This window comes from Pleurodeles waltl, chromosome 1_2 (assembly GCF_031143425.1).
Source record: "Pleurodeles waltl isolate 20211129_DDA chromosome 1_2, aPleWal1.hap1.20221129, whole genome shotgun sequence".
Classification (NCBI taxonomy): Eukaryota; Metazoa; Chordata; class Amphibia; order Caudata; family Salamandridae; genus Pleurodeles; species Pleurodeles waltl.
The window spans coordinates 405,098,316-405,122,928 of NC_090437.1; the positions used below are offsets into that span (position 1 = coordinate 405,098,316).

At 40.9% G+C, this 24,613-nt stretch overlaps 1 protein-coding gene across 2 annotated transcripts in view; it reads right to left on the reverse strand.

Moving 5' to 3' along the window:
* The window catches only part of RIC1 (RIC1 homolog, RAB6A GEF complex partner 1), a 673,031-nt gene that overhangs the window by 292,043 nt on the left and 356,375 nt on the right, over nucleotides 1-24,613 (reverse strand). For both annotated transcript variants that reach the window (XM_069240247.1, XM_069240239.1), the window contains exons 11-12: nucleotides 17,725-17,877; nucleotides 3,034-3,237 (exon numbers count right to left, since the gene is read on the reverse strand). In XM_069240247.1, the coding sequence (XP_069096348.1) occupies nucleotides 3,034-3,237; nucleotides 17,725-17,877 (357 nt within the window). The remainder of the gene's footprint in view (nucleotides 1-3,033; nucleotides 3,238-17,724; nucleotides 17,878-24,613) is intronic.

A 24,613-nucleotide genomic window follows, 5' to 3' on the forward strand; every position in this document is an offset into this window, starting at 1 on the left:
TTTGAATGCCCAAGTCCTCTTTAAGGAACAGCAGGCGTTTATAGGGTTGAACAAGCAGAGACCCCTAATGATGGGTGAAGATCCGGCCTGCATAGAGATAGATGATTATGTGTGTTTGCTGAGCATCAATATCCTCTTACAGTTTGTGGAGAAACGGTTCCACAGTGCTTGTGGGGCAATGTCAAGTTTTCAGCTCCAAAGGTACCTTAGGTTTCGGTACCAAGGTAGAAATGGTCGGCACCAAAGGTCGAGCCAGTGCAGGTTTGGTTGGCACACTGGCAAGCCATTCTCATTGATGTCTTTGGCGCACAGCTCAGTAGTTTATCCAAAGATGACTGTCAGTGCCAACCATGGCCGGAGGCCAGTGGTGGCCCAGTGGCTTGTCTCTGGCGTACCAGAGTTGCTGGATGCCCCTTGGCAGAGGACTGCTCTTCTTGAGTGGTGGCAAGGGGGAAGGGGTACTGTACTAACGTCCTGCTCAGCTGGAAGAAGGTCCTCAATCTCCAAATCGGAGATACACTCGGTGAGGGGACTTCCTTATCTAAGGGTCTTTTTGAAGGAGAAAGAGTGGCAAGCGTCACAAACAGCCTTGTTGTGCTTAGGCAAAAGGTTGAAATTGCAAACCTAAAGGAGATTGGTGTGAGAGTTAAGGGTGCAATCCCCCTCTGCAGGCCAGTGCAGCTGGGGAGGCGTCTGAACTAGCCAAATTCTGCATTGTTAGGAAGCAAATTATCATAATATGCCATAGCGCTATTATTTTTTTCTTTAAACAAGGCCTGGGGTGGTTTCCTGCGCTCCCCCAAAAAACACATTCAATGACAATTTCACAATTTTTTAATGATGTGGAATTTTTTTTTGTGGGCAAACATCCCACATCCCTATTCTTTCATTTGATAATTAACATTTTCATATTTGCGATCAAACGCAAAGACGAGTCCACCCAAGGCCTAAGCTGTGTCAAAACTGCTAGGCTTAATAGTTTTTCGTAGACATTCCAAATGTACAGAAAAAATACTGCCTTGTTACTTAAACCATGTTTCTCATGACTGCAAATTTTGCAAGATCTTTTCCAATAAAACCTCAAAAGCTGGGCCCAGTTACATTAGAATAATGATAGATTCCTCCTCAGCCCAAGCTTCACAGGAGCAGGGCAAGAGAGGGGCTCTTCATCCCGCAGCAAGAACTTGGAATATAAGAGAAACAGTACCTGAGAAAGGAACGGTTTGTAAACAAACTTTATCTGAATGGTAGTCAGTTGAAGTTATCTTAAATAGAAAAACTAAATATGAAGATTTTCTTCACAAAAGAGCAGAGCTCTGGAGAATTGCTTTACCTTATCCTGTGGAAAAAATCTGAACTGAGATGGAGAATGGAGTACAAAGCCTCTCTACCTGACTGGCTTCTACCAAGGTCATACAATGAGGATAAGCTGAATGAGGTGTAATATTAATGGTTATTATGTGTTGTTCGCACTTCTGCTCAACATTTTTACTAAGTGCTCTCAGTTTCACAATGAGGAATAATTCCAGAATGTGAGCCAGAGAAAAACGTTGTTTACTTGCTGACTCGTTTTTATCATTCTGTACTGTAAGGAGAGTAAGAAACCTTTTATGCAGCCTGTAACAGTGTGGCCTTAAAAACGTTAACTAGAGTTAAATTCCACCTAGCAGAGCTAAATCCTTCAGCACCACCGACCAAGAATACAGTAAGAAACATCACAATTATGACTCTGGCCTCAAGTCATAGTACAGAATATTAAATTTAAAAAAAGGCTGGTGCATTGTTCGAAAAGACTCTGGCCATATAATTCAGATTCTGAATAAGCATAGGAATGTTGTTAATGTTTGCAAGCAGATGCTTCAGACTACTACAGCCAGAAACACAAAATTATGCAAGCTTCAATGTATGGTCATATCTCTGCTGACTCACTGCCACAGTCTCCCATCCTCTTATTTGCCAGTAATATCTGTTTGCTCTTTTCACTTTGCTATTATGTTGGTACTTGAGGGCGTTACTGAAAATGGTCCTGCCAATTTATGGGCCACTGTCCTACCTGTCCAATGAAAATGCTAGTATTTTCATCAATTGCTCCTTTACTGTAGTTGGCAAATGAATTGCTTTTTATGGGCGATGTGCCAGAAAGACTTGAAGAGGGCTGACATTACACTTATTTCAGAGAAACCTACAGTTAAACTGTGAGGATCCTTCCCACTATTGTCCAATCTCAACCTGTCAATTCAAAAGACCTTATGCCAGTTGTTGCAGCACAAACTTGACTTCAATGATGCATCTGATGATATAGATCAGTTTTAAACTGCATGACACTTTTGGACAATCTTCTACGTGTGACAGATGCCAACCTTATCACTGCCCTGAATTTATTAGACAAATATGACCTTTGAAACTACCCCACTGAGTAGTTCAAAGAAGGCTGATCGGGTAAGTGCTGTCTTTGATTGGAAATGATCCTACCTCAAAGTTAGCTCGCAGGGAGGTGAACTGTCATCTTTTATTGCTTTATTGCGTGGATGCAATCAATTCCTTGTCATGAATCGTTGCCAGCACACTACTTTCCATTCAACATGCAAGATGCTGAAGCAAATATCATGCTCAATTGGGTGGTGTCCTGTGTGTTGCAGCCTTGAAGTTTATTCAGATAGGCAACCACTGGCTAAAGCCTAATTTTGACGGCACATAGTATGGTAGTTGGTCACAAAAGCGATCTCCATATTTCACTCTTCTGTCTCCTGACGTGACACTTTATCTTACTACAATGATATTGGTTAAGAAGGTGGCTTTTAACACCTGGCAAGGCCCTAAATTACACTGAAATTCAACTACTCACAGACCTCTTTGAGCCCTATGAATTGAGACTCAAAAGATGCGTGCGTCTAGCTTGCTTTGCTAAATTTATTGACCATTCATTTCCAAATATTTAACAGAATCAAGATCCACTGATAATTTTCACAAAACATTGGTAAAAGGAAAGGAAATTGGTATTTTTGTTGCTTTCCATAGAGAATACACATTCACCTGAACAACATGCCAATGCCGGTGCCCAAGTAAAGTGCTTAAACTCGGAGAGTCGACGCTACCATCCAAAAATGAGCCCCTTTCTCTGCTGCTCTTGTGTTCGGAGTGTGCCAGGGAGCACCTGGGATTCTGGGCTTGTGTTGCATCCCCGCAGTTCAAGTACAAGCGATCTTCTCCCTGGAGCAGCACCTGTTCCTGGTTGCTCTATGTACAACAAAGAAAAGAAAATGTTTGTCAGTCCACAACTGAAGCAAAGGCGGGGCACAAACTAGGTACCACTTGCTAATGGCAACACACATTATAATCAATGCTCACTGCCCGCCCACCTTTCGGATTTCAATATTAAAACGTAATTTGCATAGTTTGTAAATTTTATCACAGGACCATAAACAGAGCATGACTATGCACTCATGAAAGAATTGTATAGTGGTAGCACTATCTTGATTATTTAAGTCAGAAGGAAAGTGCTAGCCTGAGAATGATGAGGTCTACATTCATAATTTATAAATAGCCTTTTCTAAAGTAAACTGACGATGCATGACTTTTGTACTCAATGTTGTTGTCAAAACAGATATAGGCCTTATTCCATAAATAGCAAGCAGTAGCAAGGCCTACAGGCTTCATTTTTTCACATGTAATAGCAAAACTAATAGGTCTGGCTTTTTCTTAGGCAGAGTGTTTGGCAACACTTGTAGTCCTGGCCCATTGATAAAATTGCTGTCCAGAGGTTTTCATTTTTTATTTATGTTTTTGTATCATTAGAGAAGTAACTTAGTTTGGGTAGAAATGCTAATCCGGGCCGATTTTTTCTGGACAACATTTTAAAATGGCGAATGTGTTGCAGTGATGATGTAATATTTTGGGAACAATTAACTAATTACTTCATTTTGGCATCAAAACGTAGGTTTTGGGGGTCAAGTAGACTTATAGAAGCAGAAAATAACTCCTAAGAGCAACCTTTTTGCCATTTTCCAAAATGGTGGCTCTATAATGATGTGTTTTAGCCATAGTATTGGTAATTTATGTTAATATTATTTTTATTTTAGGTTTTCCATTGATTCAAAGTGGTAAACATGAGCAAAGCAGGTGGTAGCAGAGGATCTTTACCTCCTGACAGAGTGTTGCTAACTACAAAATCTGAGGACTCAGTCAACAAAGATAAATGTGTAATATGCCAAACTAATCCGAAAGAAAAGCTAACATCAACAGCAGCTGGACAGAACAGAGTTCAAGATGCTGCAGCAATACAGCAGGGTGAAGTTCACAAAAAGATTGAAACTGACGGGCAAAGAGTATCAAATATTTTACCACTCTAACAAGTGCTACACGTCGAATACATGGGGAAAAAAAGCCTGGAAAAAAATCATCAAAAAAATAGCAGAAACCAGTGAATTACAACAAGAATTTGAGGCTTCTGAGAAAGGAACACCAACCAAACCCAATGCCCATACACTTACAAGATTGATCGCTACCCCTTGCCCACCTCAAACAACTGATCAGAAAGCAGAGGGTCTTATCTGTGGTTTAGACAGAACAAGGGCCAAAGGCAGTGATGAAAGAACAAAGTACAGAGTATGAGAGTCTCAAAGGGCAAACATGTTTTTATCTGCAGTTAGTTTCTTCCAAGATGAAGTTTCAGCTGAGTAGTTGATCTAAACAACGAGGTGAATATATCTGCAGCAGATCTGAATGTAAACATGAACTGCATGAGTGCATGAATGCACGATGAGCTCCCAGCAGCAACCTAACTGCCAGCCTTCATGTAACTTTGAACTCTTTAAAAAAGAAAAGTATGTTTTGAAGCCACTTGAGTGCTGGCTACGGGTTTACACTCAGTGAGATTAGAGAAATAATGGTCAACATTGATGAAATTGTATTGATCCATAATAATGAAATTAAGATTTTTCTGGTGAGAATGTACAATGACTTCATTTTTGAAAATTCATTTTTGTCAGTCTAACGAAAAGAAAGAACCACTTATGGTGTTCTCAGCTTGTCTGACTCCTAAATTTCTTGCTGACAAAATAAAATCACAGGATGCAGTAAAAAAAAAAAAGCAGAAACCATTTTAAGAAACGTCCTGAAGGATTTAGATTTTGGACTTAATGACAAATTCTGTAATACACCAGAGCTCCGCAAATCATGGCAGTCAACAAGAGTGCCTCATGTTGTCTTATCAATTTTTACATCATTGTTTGATATCAGCAAAACAAAACTGTTATAAACTAAAGTTCTTGAGTTCGGAACAGAAGTCAACAATAGCTTTGAAGATATAAGCGAAGAAGTGGAAGACAATCCCATGGACTGAAAGGCTTTGGCTGTCGCAAACATACTGTATTTTACAAATCAATTTTCATGAATTGCATCACAGCAAAAAGAAAACGCCGCTACACATGATGACTGCCCACTCAATCTATGACAAGTGCAAAGCAGAGAGCTAATCACTTCTTTGAATAGGACTGGAGTATCAAGAAGTTATGATGACATAGTACGGAGCACGAACTTGTTAGCAGCTCATGCTGTAAAATCATGTGAATCCGACACCACACTGCTTCCAAGTCACTTTACCAGGAAAGGATTTACAATTGCTGTGCTTGATATAGTTTTGATTCTGAAGACAGCTCTTCTTTGTCTGGATACTGCCATGGTGCCTTTTCAGACTAACAATGAAGTAGCTGCTGGAAAAGCTTTGTCAGTGCTACGCATAAACAAACAAAGCTGCAAACTTATTACCCAACTGCCTTGCCAATGTGTGCAAAATCACTACAAGCAATCAACTCGTCCCAGTCTACCAGAAAGTTTCAAAGTGGCTGAGGAGATGGATCTTCTTCTACCTTATGATACGGTCCACAAAGCTGATTTAATTGAACTATCTGATCGCTTATTTGGTACGGACTAAGGGACGAAGAAAAACCAGTTCCTCCGTGGACTGGAATTCATGCTTTGATCTCCCAGAATACAGCCCCACTGAAGAAGGTTGGGTTTTTACCAGTAATACCATCTTCAGTCACAAGCTATGCAACAGTATACACAGCTCGAACAATTTCCAAAATGTGCATGCTCAGCTTGAAGGCCAACCTATCCTGACAATTTTCTGCGATGAGGGTGTTTTCCGTATTGTAGTTTACATTTCTACGAGCAATCCAGTAGAATTTGCTGATCCTTATCCAATTATGGATGTTTTCCACATGACAAAAGTTGTGTTGCAGTGTGCAGGAAGTTATCTCAGTGGATGTGGCAAAGACAATGCACTTATTGAGGCTGAAATCTTTGCAAGCAAAACTACTGAGTTAGAACTGAGCAAAACTCATTATGTTTGTTTGTTACAAGGTATACTCATATCTGAGGCCATAGAAACATTGCATTGGAATGCTTTCTAGAACGAGAATGACAAATTAGGTTTTGCATATCTTATCGCAGTGGTGAAGGAGGCACAGGGTGCACTTCAATTAAGACATAATGCATGCCAGGCAATGTTCAATACACTCAGTTCAAAATCAGAAAACCAAATTCATAGAGTTTGTCAAAGAATGTGAGAAAAATCTGAACTTTGCAAGTACTGGGAAAATGTTTTACACATGATAGCTCTAGTGAAAAACGTGGTACATGCTGATTGGGAGCTGCATGTGAAGACTGTGGAGTCACTGATAACAGTGTTTCAGTGTTTTGCAAATGTGATTGCATAAACTACCTGAGATATGGGTCCTGGTATTTGCAAAGAGTGAAGAAGCTAGAGGGGGGGGGGGGGGGGGGAAACATACCTCTACAGGAAATTCAACCACTACATTTTGTGGTGAAAGACAGAGAGGAAAGGTTCAATGCTGTGGCTCCAGATATGAAACTGGAACAGACGATCCAGAGATCCCAGAAAAGCTCCAAGGGCATTGTTGGTCAGACACGTAAAAGTGAATATGTTGCTCAAATGGCAGCTAGTTTACCATGAAGCCCTTTCTATTTGCAATGTTTTCAGAGAGATGGCAAATTCAAAATTAATAGACCATTGTGAAACTGTTCCTCACCACGAACTTGTGGGAAAGAGAGGGGCACGTTTTAATAAACATGTTGACAGCCTTCTTCATTTCATGCAGGAGCAAGGAAATCTCTTTGAAATGACTGAGCCTGTGTGGCTACACAACTTCGTGACCAAACAATATGTGGATAACAATATAAAGATACGTTTACTACATGTCCAGGAACATGGATCAAAACTATACGCAGAACTGAAGCAGGGGAGATTTGTACTGAAAGAGAAAAAGCTGTTTGACATAATCACAAAAGCTAAACGTCCAAGCTATAATTGCTATAAGAGTTTCGTCCAACCACCCACTACAAAACAGGTTACAAAAAAGAACTTTTGCAAGCACATAGAGAGATGGATGTAGCAAAAGAAAGGGCTGAATTTATCAAGGATATTCTGTCGCATGATCTTCTTCACCTTATTTCATGGAGATGCTGCAACCAAACCAGTGAAGCACAAACCTGTGCGAGAGCTCAGAAAAAACACTTTCACCTGAATAATTTCAATTTAAAAAGGTGTCCTCACTGAAAACTGCTCTTGTTGTGGACTACATGTCACAAGTGCAAATGGTCAAGATTTCATCTATGCAAAAGTTTGGCGAGGTCGTTGAGACGGTTCTACCGATATCAAAGCCAGTGTGCACCTTGAAAAAACAACACATTGTCTTTGACAGCTATCTTGAACTGTCTGTCAAAGAATATGAGAGAATCAGACGAATGCCTACAAGTGGAACAATTGACCTTGCCTGCATCAAAAATTTGACGGCTAATCCTGTGCAACCTGATAAATTCTCGTAACATCTAACAAGTTGAACTTGGAGATGTTAACTCGCTAAAACATGGCTGACGCTTCAGTGTACACTGAATTTCCAATTATTGCACATGGAATTATTGTCAATGAGGAGTTAGTGCCTGCAGAGATACATTCAAAAGGTACAGGTCGTATTATTCAGGAACTTAACAACAAGTTGAAGAAAGCTGACCGTGTTGTGCCACAAGTTGAACAAAGCTTGGAGCTTTAACTGCTGAACCTGTGAAGTTTCTAAAAGGATTTACTGAGACAGAAGAAGAATGTGAATTTAAAGAGGTATACAAATATCTTGTGCGTTTCTGGAAAAAGAGTTTTGACTGTCACACATTTGACGATCTTTTGTACAGTGAGTTCAAGAGATCAGTCCCGCTAAGTGACCTTTCATTGATGACATTCTGGGAATGGACACATTAAAAGAGCTTTTACCTGATCAGAAAATATGTTAATGTTTTGGATCATGCCTATCTAGAAAAAGATTTGTGTGAATTTAGTTGGGAAGATATTGATGCAGTGCTAAAATCTGTCCATGTCAATACGCTCTTCTCAATTTTTCAACATTCTGCAAATGTACCACGATCGATTGCTGAAAGAAATAAAGTGAACTATGAAAATGTGCTTAAAACAGCAGTAATAAACATTTATTTTCCCATAGTCAGATCATATACATTAAGGATTAAAAACCATTACTATTTGTTTAATTTCTATATATGTCTCTTCTACCTCTATTATAGCTGCCATTTTTGAATGTTTTGTCTCTATAGGACAACTTGACCCCCAAAACCTGCTTTTTGATAGCAAAATGAAGTATATAGGTCTAGAACAATCCAGCCCGGATCAGCAATGTCTACCCAAGCTAAACTGCTTCTCTAATGATCAAACAATACAAATAAAAAATGACAACAATTTTTTTAACGTTAGTATATCAGGGGGTGGGATTATTGTGTATATTTGAAAGTTTTTCTCCTAGAAAGTAAATCATATTAAGAAATAGCCATTTCGACAATATGGAACCTGGAGGGTATGGCCCCTTTGCTGAACAGACTGAATTAGCGGAGTTAAGCTGTTCCCTCAAAGAAGAGTGTTATTAGGATAAACAGCAAAATATTCAGTCGGCACTTCGACAATATGTGTTTGGGGCATCTGTAAGAATGTTAGAGTGTGTGCATATCTTTTCTGTGTGAACAAGAACAAAGCTGTAAATCCAACAGCATGTTATCCAGACAGCAAAGTAAAACAAATATACTTTCAAGGGCGAAGAGGGAATTGTCTTGGCCTACCATAAAGACAAACAGGATGCACTTCCAAAACAAAGAAGCAATGGTAAAACCTTCACACACAAAACTCTTAACGGAAGTTGAACAGCAAATGTCTAGGTCCAGGGCCCCCCCCCCCAAACTCACAATCGTGTGACTGGTCCTCAGAGCAGCCCACGGCCTTTTCAAACCCATCTCCTTGCGTCGTGGCTATTTCATCACTCCCTTTGGTCTCACATCTACTAGTCGTTTCCTCTCTCGTTCACCCATCTATTCTCTCACTTTCCATCCGTCTGCCACTTTCTCTCCACTCCAGTGTCTTGTCTCTTTTGTGCTTTTTCACTTTTCTCTTTTGTCACTTTCTCTCCACTCATGCCTTTTTTCTTTTGTGTCTTTTCACTTTTCTCTTTTTATCATTTTGCTTTTGTGAAGTCTCTTTTGTGCTCCGTCCATCATAGTACCCACAACTCCCTCTGCCCTCCCGAGCATTTTACTGCCTCTCATCTCCTAAGCACCTCACCTGCTCCTCCTGTGTCACCTTCTGCCTCTTCTTCCCGCTCCTCTTAAGTCCCACCCAGCACCTTCCTGCACTCCTCCCCTGACAGTACCTATTTAATGGTGGCCGCTGCATGACCGCGTCAAAGGTGCTCCAGAAGCAAATCCGCCTGCGCCCGTCTACACCGGACTGTGCCCAGCAACAGGAGCCCGGGTTCAGCCAACCCACAGCAATACTTCACAGCCCTCGTTCAGGCGGTCAACCAGGGAGGCTGCTCGCCTTGCTGCTGCTGAAGCACACAACACAACACGGTAAGTGTCTTCAACCTGCACCCTCGGTTGGTTCTCCTGCAACTCCACATACATCCTATATGCATAAAACTATCAAGCCACTTACAACCCCACCAAACATCCACACACCACAGCAAACCCAGACAACAATAAAGACTGTCATGCATGCTACTCAACACACGATCACACAGCAAACACAACCGTAATCTGGGACCAACTGAGCAGAGGCTTACCGGAACTCCTCTTCTATACCGAAACCTGCCTCAACTCCACATCAGCCTCCACCATCACAGCAGTGATCCCAGGAGGCTCCCAGATCGCACAACAAGAATGCAACCACAAGCCTGGAGGAGGACTCACAATCATTTTCAAGAAATCCATGACATGCACGACCTCTGCAGAAAATGACACCCCATTCATGGAACATCTGTGCTTCAAACTACAATCTCCACTTACTTCATCCTTAACGGATCCTCACCTACCAACCAACTGGACTGTGAGGCACGTTCACTAACCTGATCACAGATTTCGCAGCCCCGCTCACCATCAATCCAGAACCTATATACTGCTCTGCAACCTCAGCTTCCACTTGGAAGACAGAAAGATAGCACTCTTCGAAAGCCTAGGCGGCATCGGGTCTCACCCAGCTGATCTCATGACCCACAAACCCCAAAAGACATACACTAGACCCCATCTTCCCCAACATCAACTATGCCACCACCACATCACTCACATGGACCAGCCACTCCATCATCCACTTGCAGATCAACACATTGCAAGAACAACACACCCACCAGCAAACCAGCAGCAGGTGGGGCAAAATCTGCAAAATAGACTGAATATGCACCCTCATCGCAAATCAACCTAACCCCACGAATGATCTTAAAAAGGATATCACAAACTTTAACAATTGGATCAGGTACTGAGCAGACTCTCTCACACCAATCAAACCTAGCAAGCAAAGAAGATCCAACAAACAACCCAGCTGGTACACAGAGGGCCTCAGAGAACCAAACCTACAATGTAAACAGCTAGAAAGGAAATGGAGAACCAGCCATAACACCTCTGATAGATCCACCAACAAGGCTGCTCTCAGATTCTACCACTAGCAACTATGAGACACATAGAAACATGCAGTAGGCAAAATTATTAATGGAAACTCCAACAGTAGCAAGGACACCTTCTCAATCACACAGGACTTTACCACACCTTCTGGAACAATCAACATCTCCTCCTCACATGAAATCTGCAACAACCTATCAGACTTCTTCCACAGCAAAATCACTAATATTCAGAGCAACCTCCCACAGCAACTGGACCCTTGCAACCTCATCACCAATCTATCCACCAGCACCAGAGACAACCACCTGACCGAATGGACACACCTCACCAATGACAACACATTGATCAAAGGGAAAATCCACTAAGGGGCCCCTATGGACCCATGCCCCATCCTCCCCACATCTACAACCTGGGTACATCAATTATCAGCATCGCCTTCTCCCACATCATCAACACCTCCATCACATCCACCACATTACCTGATGACTGGAAACATGCAAAAGTAAACGCTATGCTCAAAAAATCATCAGCTGACCCAAACCAACTATGCAACTATCGTCCAATATCCTTTCTCTCTAACTCAGCCAATGTGATGGAGAAGCCCATCAACAACAACTCTCAACCCACCTCGAGCTCCACCACATACTGGTCAACAGCCAATCAGATTTTCAGAAAGAACCACAGTACTGAAACAGAACTTAGCCACGGACAATATGAGGATTATCCTGGACCATGGAGAAATAGCAGTTATCCTACTCGGCCTGTACGCAGCCTTCAACACCATCTCCCACAACATTCTCATTAGAAGATTTCACTATATAGGTATCCAAGGACCCACACTCTCACGGATCTACCCCCTCCTCACGGGAAGAACCCAAAGTGTTAGAATACCACCATTCACATCAGAGTCCAAGAGACCAATCTGCGGAGTTCCCAGGGATCATATCTCAGCCCCAACCTGTTTAACATCAACATGAACCCGCTAGCCGACATCATCCGATCCCCAGGCATCTGTGTTTTTGATATGCTGACACCCAACTCACTAGACGGAGAAGACAATCACCTCCAGAACCAACTTCACAAACTGCATGATCATAGTATCAGAGTAGATGTGAACAAACTGACTGGAGCTCAACTCCAATAAGGCTGAAGTGCTGATCTTCAGAACCAAAACCTCCCCAAAAGACTCCACCTGGTGCCCACTGCAGTCAAGATCAACACCCACCAACCGCAAAAGAAACCTAGGGCATCATCCTACATTGCAAACTCTCGATGGTGCTAGTCATCGCAGTAAACATCTCCTACGTCCACATCCTATGCATGGTATACAAGATCTTCAAATGGCTGCCACAGAACACCAGACAGATCATCACTAAGGAATTCATTACAAGCAGGCTCAACCACTGCAGCACACTCTACGCCAGAATCTCCAAACAACTCCTACGAAGACTCCACACCATCAAGAACACCACCACTAGATTCATACTGATCCTGCCACACACCCACATCGCACTGCACCTCAAAGAGCTCCACTGGCTCCCTATTCACAAACACAGCCCATTCAAACTTCTAACTCACACATACAAAGTCCTAAACAACATTGGACCAACTGCCTCATACACTTTCACCAGCCAACAAGACACCTATGTTCTACCTCACTTTCGAATGCACACTGCCTCATCATTCACAAAAACCGAGCAGGAGGTTCATCTATATTGCACCTAACATGGAACGACTTCCCCCAGCACATTAGAGCCTCCTCCTGACTTCTTGAGTTCTTGAGTTCTGCAAGAAGCTGAAGACCTGGCTTTTCGAATAACTCTGCGGGGACAATAAGCATATTCACCTGCACAAGAGCCTGGATACTCTCACGGATGATTAGTCGGGATCTACAAATCGCCATAACATAACAAATAACCATTAAAAAGAATAAAAACATAACAGCTCTCTGAGGGAGGAGAAGAATTTAAAGGAAAATGCGTGTTAATTACTTTACACTTGAAACTGATCAAGCTCTCCAGCCATTTGGTGTTTCACAGCAGCCCGGGAAAACATTTTTGGGCTTTTATCAGTAGTGATGTCTTTCCAGCGTCCAAAAGAAGGGTGAGAGAGAACAGAAGCCTGCACTTCTCCAGCCCCACAAATTTGGCCTTGGTGTGCCAAGACCTATACTTTTCAGCAACACGTAAAGGGCAGGAGATAAAAGAAACACTTGGCTAAAATATACATGTTACTGTGCTTTTACAGATGCTGCGGAGTGCCAATCAACTTGCAGGGCACTAATGGGGGAATTTCAGGGGGGAAGCAGCAAAGGGGGGCAGAGCAAGAAAACGCAATCACTCCCATGGAGTGTTTAGAAAGAGAAAAGAAGTACCTTGAGGCAAGTGATGGAAGTCATTCAATCAAAGGCACGTATAGAACTTATGCTCAAGGGCAGGGTCAAACATAAAAAGAGGATGGAAAGCCAATGAATAAGAAGCAAGCAGATGAGACTGACAAGAAACCAACAAATGGTGAGGAATGGGCTGACCCAAATCCCACTTTAAGTATTGGTGTGTGCGTAACAGTTCTTCAAAACTGACATCTATAGGCAGCCTGTAAGTGCAACCTAAAAAGCCATAAACCAGCAATTAAAATAGCAATACGTCAGTAAAGTAAATAAATTAAAGAACAAACACAGACTCTGAATTACAATTCAAATGTCTTGCTTCTGCAGTCTAACAAAAGGCTTTAGCACCATTACCTCTGGGAACACAATGAAATGATACACAAAATGCTATGGCCTTGTTGGACAACCCATCCAAGCAATGTCAAACCAAACACAATTCAGGAAAGTCAATGGCTTTGGAGGATGTGGGGAAGAAAATCACTCTGGAAGAATCCAAAGGAACAGAAGAAGAAACCAACAGAAAAGAAATGAGAACAAGGTTACACTCGAAACAAAACAAGAGCCAGAGTTGAATTTAGTGTTCAATTCATCAACGCATACTTTAACTGCAGAGCAACTGTTTGTGTTGAATAAAGGTATGAATGTTGTTCCCTCTCAACATATTGACTTTTTCACCTTCACCCATCAATTTTTAAAATTCATCTATTGAAGTTAATTTGCAAGCTGAAGCTTATTAAGTGTTTTAGTTGAATCCCCCATATACAGAATCACTGCTATTTCTGACATACAAACATTACTTTCTGTATCTGAGCCTTATCCAGTGACACTAGGAAATATAGCACCAGATCTTAACAGTTTATGATGAGCCTAAAGACAGTGGCATGAAGCCCAAGTCAAAATCTTTTCCTAAGTTAAGTGCTAAGGATAATATTGATATTTTTGAGAAATGTGTACGAAGAGATATCACAAGTCTAAAATGGAATCATAAGACTCATAATTTAAGTAAGAGTGAGCATTTAGCTCTTTCAACTTTGCAATCTAATGGAAAAATTATAATTCACAAAGCTGACAAGGGTGGTTCTATAGTTATTCATAATTACTGTGATTACCATAAGGAAGCAATATGACAATTATCTGACCTTGCATGTTATAAACCATCTACACTACTTAGAGCAAAAAAGGAAGAAAAATAACATAATTCTATTACAGAAATGGAGAAATTTGGGCATACTTTCTGATGAAGAATATAATTACTTGAATGTTCCTCATCCCAGAACACCTGTAATCTATTTGTTACCAAAAAATACATAAAAAACTCCACCTCCCCACACTGCAGATCCATAGTCTCCAATAACAATTAATTGACCAAAAGTTTTTCGGAATTCACTGACTTCTGCATCGCACCTCTAGTCAAGGTATTACCTTCATATATAATGGATATCACTGATTTCGTTACTAGAATTTACAATATTACATGGGAAGACGACATGCTTTTATTGACAATGGATGTAAAATCTTTATACACTTGTATAACACACACTGATGGACTAGTTTGCATGGAACATTTTCTTAACAGTAGAAGAGCCAATTTACTGTCGCACAGCAAGATGCTACTAGAAATGGCTGATTTTGTACTTTAAAATAATTAATTTTTTTATGAAAATTCCTTGCATTACCAAACCTGAGAGACCGCAATGGCTTCAATATTTGCTCCTTCATACTTATTATGGGTGAATTTGAAAATGACTGTCTCATTGGTACAGCTTTTTTTTAACATAATGTCCTGTTATGGCTCAGAGACATAGACTATATTTTCATAATATGGAAGGGGAATGCTATCACATTAGCAAATGTTCATACTATTCTAAATCAGAATTCATGAAACCCTGAGATATTTTTAGAATATAGTGACAAAAAGATTTAATTATTAGACTTCACCCTGTACATGGAAGACCAGAGAATAGTGAGCAAGATTTTCAGGATACCAACCTCTGTGAACAGTATTTTGTACTCTACTTCTGCACATCCCAATCATCAGAAACATAATGTTCCTTTTGGTGAGTTACTCATAGCTCACAGAATTTGTAGTAAAGATTCTGACTTTGAAAAGGAGTCATGTAACATTTGTGCTCACTTTTTTGAAAAGAGGGCATAGTTCAGCCACAATTAAAAAGGTATATAAGATGGATAAACATATTAAAAGGAATGATCGTTTGAATAAAAACAGGGTGACTCAATCACACCACAAACCAATAAAAAACAATAGTGATCATATCAGATGTATCACTAAATATAATTTAGAAAGCTCCTCAGAGTACAAAATACTGAATGGGCCTTGACATTTGCTCAGATTAGATCATGACCTTTGCAGATTTCTGAATACACACCCGGATGTGACATTTCAGAGGGGCAAATCCCTCAAGGGTATACTATGTCCTAGTGATACAATATGCTACTCTGAAGATACTCATGCACAGGAGACCTTTTTATCAGTTTTTTTAATTGCGGAAACTATCTGTTGCGGTTTCACTTGTGGTAAACAAATGCATTTTTCTGATCTTGTAAAGAAATGGTACTATCCTACAACTGATTTCTTTAAATGCAACACTCGCCTTCGGCATCTATATTATAACTTGTGTATGTCAAAAAATCTATGTGGGCTCTACTATTGGCCCAGTGAAAAAAAAGTGGAAAGAATACCTTGTGGCCTTGAAAAAACCTAATGACAACTATCCTATGTCGATTCATTTAGACGATTCCCAAGGTGGATCCAATCTTAAGAACATATGATTTGCTGCTATAAACGTTATCAAACCCCATAGATGAGGTGGGGATCGAGCAGAAAAAATAGGGGAGATGGTTTCTGGATCTCTAAACTTCAGTCTTTCACCTTGAGTTTCAACAAGGAGGAGAAGCTGCACTATGTGTTATAACAGTAATTGTTTATGGGTACAAATCCTCCAAATGAGGGGGTTGAATCAAGATTATAACTATGATGTCCTAATGCTGTCAAATTTCATGTTTCTCTTTCCTGCATGTTATTATACCCTTCAATGAATTAAACCTAGGTAGGTATTTTGTGTTGCTTCCTCTTACATACATAGTATGCTGTGTCACCCCCCTATGTTACACTGCTCTCTGCCTCTGGGGCATTTGTTCAATGTACATGTTGCACACAAAAACATTGTTTTCACCAACCCAGAGAAAAGATGTTTAGTTCATTATTTTGAGAACACTGCACGTCCTTTGATAAATATATTCTTTTATCTCCCTCATCTCACAGCATAACTAATAGTGGTGTTTAAGGTTGACACGGCATTTGAGATACTTTTGTGTTTTGTTATCCACTACTTTTCCTGCGTACATTCATTTGACGATAACGACATCCAACTGATGCTGACACTTACCTGCCTTATTTTGGTTGGTGCATCAATTAGTTTTCCAATATCAAGGCCATGAACTTTAGTACTTTTCTCAGTATGTTAATCATTTAGAGTTGATTATTTTCTAAACATGGATGCTCTTTTAAAATAAATTAAATTGGTTTGTTTACGGTGCAGCTTTACAAATACGACCACATGGCTTATCATGTGACTGCCTCTACCAGTATTTCTTGACTTTCACTTTGAGAAATGGATTCTACTGTTTTACCGTCGTATCCACCTATCTGTACTATTACTTTTTAAATTGATGGATAAATAATTTTGAGATGGATCGCTTTTTGGGGTTGTGGTTTTCTTCCACAGCTGCGCTTATTGGGCTAATTACTTAGAAGCAGATCGGATTCTGACAAAAAAATGGATGCAGATTTATTTTTAAGTAGTTCACTATTTTCTTTGGACTTTATTTGTGTTTGGTGGCCTGTCAACCTAGGGAGATACAAGAATGCACTAACATGAGGATGTTTTAGTGACTAGATTGCACTCTGTTGCTTTTCCCAATATCACGCTATCTTTCCTTTTTAATATAATACAATATTAGACCCCAAACGCCATAACACGTGAGTGCGTCAGCTGTGCGTTTTACACCAGGCATGGATATTTGGATACTACATGATAAACCATGGCTTACTGGTCAAAACTGTGTGTGAATTTTACTATTTGGTGTTTTTTATTTTTATATATTTTCTTCCCTTTTTTTTCTTTTTCAGTGATTATCGGCAATTAACACTACATTGTAATGTGTTAATTCCTTACTCGTGTTCTACATAAATTTCTTTACGTAATTACATATTTTTGGAATCTGTGGGGTTTGTTTATTTGCATCTTAATCAGTTGTTTTTCTCTACCCACACAATAATACTCATGATAAAGACAAGCATACGTTGATTTTAATTGAAAATATCAGCTAAGAAAGCACACAAGCAGACTTACCATACAAGGGTTCACAGTCAGAGAACTCTTAATAAACTGGAACTGCAGAATGCCAGACTGTTGAGCTGTATCTGTGCTGTCGGGCTCCTTTGTAGCAATCTGAGAGTAATCTCCGCTGATTACCCATAGGTGATAACCTTCTGTACCCCAGCTCTAAACAGAGGCCAGATACAATGATCATTATCATTATCCTGCCACAGATGTATGGCACATATTATGACATTTGTTTATTCTGATTACAGTATCTGTCAACTTTTCCATATGTGCCATTATTTAACCTTCTCATTATGGCAATATATGCTCTATTAAAATGAATTTCTAAGCAATGTATTTGTCAGTGGAGATACAGACCCTGAAGTGAAATGACAAAAGCATATGTACAGGTTTTGCTGCAGTTTGAAATTCTTTGTGATGTGTGAATGGGCAATTTGAGTCCCAGGGATGCATTTACTCCAGACTTCATTTTTATCTAAACACGTTTGATAAAAGCTATTGCTACACATGTATAGACTGAAGTACATTTCTGTACGTACCACAGTGCTATCTTATTAGAATTATGCCACTAAATGTCTTTCAGCAAACCATAGTATGGAATGAAAACCTTTTGTGATTATGTATTAGATGTTAAGGATGAAAAACCATTGAATACATTTTCCATAGAAAACCTTAAGTATGATTTTCCCATTCAAAAACAGGGAACACGTCATCAGACCCCAAAAGAGGGTATTAGTGTTCGACCTGTTACAAAATGTTTAATTTCCACATAGAACGAAGCTTACTCTTGGGTATCACTTCAGAAACATTCATGGCAAAGAACTATTTCACGCTGTGTATCTTTATTTTACTGTGACACATTCTTCTTTTTTTAAATTTGCCACAAGACATTATTTCTATCATCTTATTTCAAATGTATGCAGCATTTTAGGAACTGAGATTGTATATGAAGATTTAGAAGTTTCAACTTTGCTGTAGAAACATACACTCTGATTAGTTAATTACCTAATCAGGTTATAAACGCTGGCAGAAGGAAATACAAATAATTGAAATGTTATCAGGAATGTGTGCCTGAATCTGCAATGTTCAATTTATGTTGTAGTAACAATATTACAAAAGTGGATAAACAGCTCACAGATCACCACAACCAGCTTTATTATATGTTTTCTGTCCCACTTAGTTGTATTCTTAGATCAAGGTTCTATTTGGAATGTTTGTTTATAGTTTGAAGGCAGTTGCTGGTGGAACTTCATCCAGTCTATACCTGTGCTGTGGGTTCCTTGTTACCACTTGCAATAAAGCATCTCATTAAAGTGGAACTACTGGAGTCCTTTACTTTTGGATTACTTGCAGGATTACAACACTTAGAGCGATGAGTTATTAGAAACTTAAAGGAACCCCTTCATAGCTTTTTCTGACAAGGTATGGGTTTCCAGAAGGAATTTGAATTAAGCCAATAATGCCCTGAATCTACTTTGCATCATACTGTCAGAATTTTTTTTAAGTATTTAAACAGTTTTTTTTATGTACCTCATATTGTTTATTATTTGTTATTTTTGCCTTTGGAATGTCTTCCTACTTGCCTTCACCTTGCGCTAGAGGAGCCTTTGACTGTTGTCCCACGAGGAATGCACTGCAGTGTGCCTTATTCTCGTGCCACCAAAGTGCTTGTTTGTTGCACAAGTGTCTAGCTGTGTGTGGCGGAAAAGTTTTGTCTCTCTCTTCACACTGGTGGAGTCCTTACCTGTCTTGACATATCTTCTCCTCACGCAACTAGAAGCTACTGTGCGTCTATCTCACACTCTGATGGTGGACGAAGACACACCTTCCTCAAACACAGTTCTGTAAAAACTTTTCTCCAAGGTACACTCTGCACAATCTGTCAAACTTATCCATGGAAGGAGTCAGCATACCTCTGTGGTGGTCTTCAGCATTTGGCTTACACATGTACCAGCCACGCTCACTTATTGCTTCCTGGTTTGTGGGTGGGCCTGCTGGACTGCATCTAGGGGTCGTGGAATCACTTCCTGGTGTCCCCAGCTAAACACTAGAACATGTACAGTACTGACCTGATTCTAAATTAACTATAGTGTACATCTATATTTAATCAAGAGCTCTGCTGGAACATATGGATTTCATTTTTTTTTTTTTTGAGTTGTGGATAGTTCCTCAGAGCAATATTTTGGATGGATGTGATAATTTTGTTACTTTGCAGGTTGTGCTTCTCGGGCATCAGTTTGGGTGCTTATGCTTGAATATTTATTGTTGGTTATCATTTTCACTGTAATTTTTCAGTATACAATACATTTCACCTCCACATTTTTACTTGCTGTCACCTGCAGAACTAGAGTTGCGTTGTTACATTAATTACTTAAAGTGTGTGCTACAAATATTTCACCAGGGGAAAAGACTTCAATGTTTATACATTGCTTAGGGGTTGAAGGCCAATGTTTACGAATTTCCCCTGATTTATCAGATGATGACTAAGACTCATCTGCTACGTTGTTAAAGTAATTTGCCATAGCTCTACTTAAACTTGACAGCCATTTTCTAAAGTTTCTACTATTTTTGAACTGTATCATTTTGGCATAAGAGCTCCAGCTTAAAAACGATTTGGTAGAAGATTTTATTACTCCTTTAAGGTAATTAGCCTCTGCATGCTCATTTGTAATCTCTATTGAGGAGAGCATTCAAGATCGATTCATGCTGAAGCGTAATAATGATAACATCAGAGGAGAACTTTGGCTTAAATACAATTCTAAATAGGGAGAGGCTATTACTATAGCTAGGAGAGTAAAGCATTCTAGGGTTTGTGTAAGTGAGTTACGTAAAATGTTGACAACATTCATAAGATCACTATTAAGCCAAAAAAGCTCCCAAACAGTCTACATTCAGTAAAGCCAAACTGCCTTGTTTTCGCTGTGGAAATCCCAATCATTTGGCAAATTGCAAAAATTATCCAACTATTGGGGTGAGTTGTAAAGAGTATTGGAAAGGGGTATTTTACCAAGTGCCTTAAAAATCCCTCTTCTGGTGATAAAGTTAATGAAATATCCTCTGATGGAGAAGGTCCTGTTCTTCAAATCGAGGATAAGGTGGGACATGACACTGCCAATATCTCTAGGGAGCATCCTTCTGATTTTGTTAGATTGAATAGTGTAATGATAAATATGATGATCGACTCAGGAGCCCATATAGCTCTGATCACGATTATGATTATGATTGCCACCTCAAGGAAAAATTAACCAAATGTGATCCTGATGTGTTTATGTTCAGTTATGGGAGCAAACCTACTGCTCTGCTTTGTTATTTTGAAGCAACCATTAAAATGCAGGGGAAACCAAGCCACTGGGAACAATTATGTACCTGTCAAAGGACACACCATTATGAGCTGGCTACACAAGAGTTCATGTTTGCTACAACGTGGGGAACATACCTATTCCTCTGGAAAGACGAGTGAAAAATGAATTGAAACATCTACATGCAGAGGGAAATATTGAACCTGTAGAAACTATGCAGCTGAACGGGCAGAGAAGAACAAGTTTCCTTTACCTAATATTACTGAAATTATCACTTTGCTGGCCTGGGTGGAGCATTTCACTAGTTAGGATCTTACTTCTGCTTACCGCCAGGTCAAATTGACAGAAGACTCAAAGGATGTTATGCCCTTTATTAACCCATTTGGGTGTTTCTGAATCAAATATATGCCATTTGAGTTGCATTCAGCAGCAGCAGCTTTCCAAAGATTAATGACAAGCATGTTAGGGCATTTGCCCAATGTGAAATTATTGCAGGATAATGTACTTATTTACAATGACTCACTTCATAATCACCTGATTACCTGATTACCATTGGACAGATACTGTAGATTTCTAGGGACAAAGGCCTCACTCAGAGTTTATAAATGCAAATTTGCTTGTTAGGAATTAACATGTTTGGGGCATGTGATCTCTAAAGATGGCATACATCCGATTCTCGCTGAACCGGATTTTATAATCCTCAGTGGTGAGTCCAAAGCCCTCAATCAGTGTCCTTCAGGAGGTCATACGACATAACATCTGCCTCATTTGGTGTCAGGAGTCTATCCCTGCACTTTCCTGAGAACATTTCCCAAGGAGAGAGACCCAGTGCCCTTTGTTAACCTCTCTGGGAACACAGACCCTCTCAAAGGCTGTGAACCATTTGGTGATATCATCACCATCCTCATATTTGGGGCAATCCCTTTGGGGATTTTAGGGTCAGAGTGCCCTACTCTGTCCCTAGTTATAAAGGTGCTGCCACCATTCATGGGTGCTAAACCCATTTCTGCTCTTTCCCTTTCTATGGCCAGTCTCCTGTCCTGCAGGGCAATTCTTTGAGCTCATCGCTCTAAAATAATCTCATCTTCAGACAGTTTTTCTCTGGACCTTGAGGGACCTTAGCCTTCCTTAGTAGAGAGAGGTGCTGTAGACACTTGGGGTTGTCTGTGGAGTGCAGATTCCTCTCTTTCAAGTGGAGGATGGCCCAGATCCCCCTTCCTCACTCAATCTGCTCTGAGTATCAGGGTCAGTGGGTCCCCAATTGGTTTGCAGAGGCAAAGTAGATAGGGCTAATAATTACTTTTTTTAGGTAGTGTGGGTGAGCAGGTAGACTTATCAGAGGGCAGTGCTAAACATTTGTTGTACTCACAGAGGCAATAAATGAAGAACACACTCAAAGAAGAAATCCTAGACCAATTTAGAAAAATAACACTTTTTTAAAAATATATTTTGAACCCAAGAACTTCACTATAAGGTAGGTTTCTAAGCATAAATTCTTTTCACTTGCTAAAATCGACAATGCAATTTCAGAGTTCTTCAATGTTAACCTATGGAATGAAAACGCATTCAGCCATCAAGCACTTTACGACGATGCACAGGACCAATCTTGTAGACTTAAGGTGAGCACGGGGCAAGGGTCAGGACCATACCAATAGGTCACTCCGGGTTGCACTGGGGAGGCTGGGTGCAGAGGTTCGGTTCGGCGTTGGGAGCCCAATGTATTTCAATGTGAATCTGTCTCTGTGGATTTAGGCTGCACACTATGGCTTTGGGGGTGGGAGGGGGTTAAAGTCAGGGACAACCAACAGGTAGGTTGCAAATTTGTGGTGCTTGGGGATGTAGTTGCACCTTTGTCCTCTTCACCAGGGCTCACGGGCGAAGGATGCAGGGGTGTCCTCCAGTGTTGGGTTTCCTTGTCCAGGAGCACTCATGGTTGGGGGTCCTGTTGTCTGAGGTTGCAGGCGTCGGCGTGGAGCCCAGGAGGGGTGAAACTACACTGGACTCGAGCTGGGGGATGTCATTGACACCAGGAGTCCACTTCAACTCGGGCCGGTGGCGATGGGTGCAGAGGCTGCAGGATACTTCAGAGAGTCCAGGAGGGGTGAAACCACAATGGACTAGGACTCTAACAGCTGGGAAACCTTGTTGGCACCGGCCGCCAATTTCACCTTGGGTCATGGATGGTGGATGCAGTGGTGATTTCAGGTGCCGGCTCTGCACATTTCCGGAGGCTGCAGAATGCTTTCTTCGGAGTTGGTTGTGGGAGAGCAGGTCTGCTGCTCACTGGAGTCTTGAGTCTTTGTCAAAGGCAGGTGGTCCTCTTGGGTTTCTAAAGGCTCAGATGCAGGACAAGCAGTCTTCTGGTGCAGAGTCTGTCATAAAGTGCAGGCAGTCCGGCGGGTTTGGTACCAGATCATCTGCTTCTTCTTCTCCTCTTTTGCCTGTGCATGTCTTTTTTGCCTTCTTAGGTCCTCAAGATCTGACTTCTGGGGTGCCACCTTAATACTCAATTTATGGGTGTTACAGGGAGTGCCAGGTGGGAGCCAATGGGTTGCCCACACTAAGGGCGACTACACCCTTTCCATGACAACTTCGGCTGGAAAGTGGGTCTCACCTGGACCCTAGTGGTCTAATTCCTTTCAAACCAAGATGGAGGAGGACAGGGTGGTAGGTTATCCCCACCATTTGGAGAGACCTGGATGGCATTACAAAGGCGGCTAGGCCTTTGAAGCTTCCTACCCTGGAATGTCTATCATGCCTGGAGGAGGAGTCAAGACTCCAGCCGAAGGCAGACTTTTGTCTCTGGACCCCAAGAGCATTTGCTCTCACCTTATGGGGTCAGAAACGTGGCAACGACGGCTGAACTGGTCAGGACCAGTCAGTTAACACATTAGTAGTTGGTAGTTTTTCAGGGCGCACCTCTTAGGTGTCCTCTGGGTGCATGTATTGGTAAATCCAACACTGTCATCAGTGGTTCACCAATACAAGATGTTTGATACCAAACATCCCTATTGTAGGAAAATGGCCCTTGTTGCAGTTATCACACCCCCCACACACACTTTTTACCTGACATTGATGCTGACTTGACTAAGAGTGCTGGGACCCTGCTAACCAGGACCCAGTACCAGTGTTCTTTCACTAAAAATGTACTGTTGGTTCCACAATTGGCACACAGATAAGTCCTTTGTAAAAGTTACCACTAGTACCAAGGGCTGCAGCATGTGTTGTGCCACCCTAGGGAACCCCCTCACCTAACACATGCACACTGCCATTGCATATTGTCTGTGTTGGTGGGGAGAAAAAGGCAAAGTCGACATGGCATCCCCCTCAGGGTGCCATGCACACAAAACACTGCCTGTGGCATAGGAAAGTCATCCCCTAGCAGGCCTTAAAGCCCTAAGGCAGGGTTCACTATGCCACAGGTGAGATCACAGCTGCATGAGCAATATGCCCCTACAGTGTCTAAGTCCAATCTTAGACATTGTAAGTGCAGGGTGGCCATATTAAGTATATGGTCTGGGAGTTTGTCAAAACGAACTCCACAGTTCCATAATGGCTACACTGAATACTGGGAAGTTTCATATCAACCTTCTCAG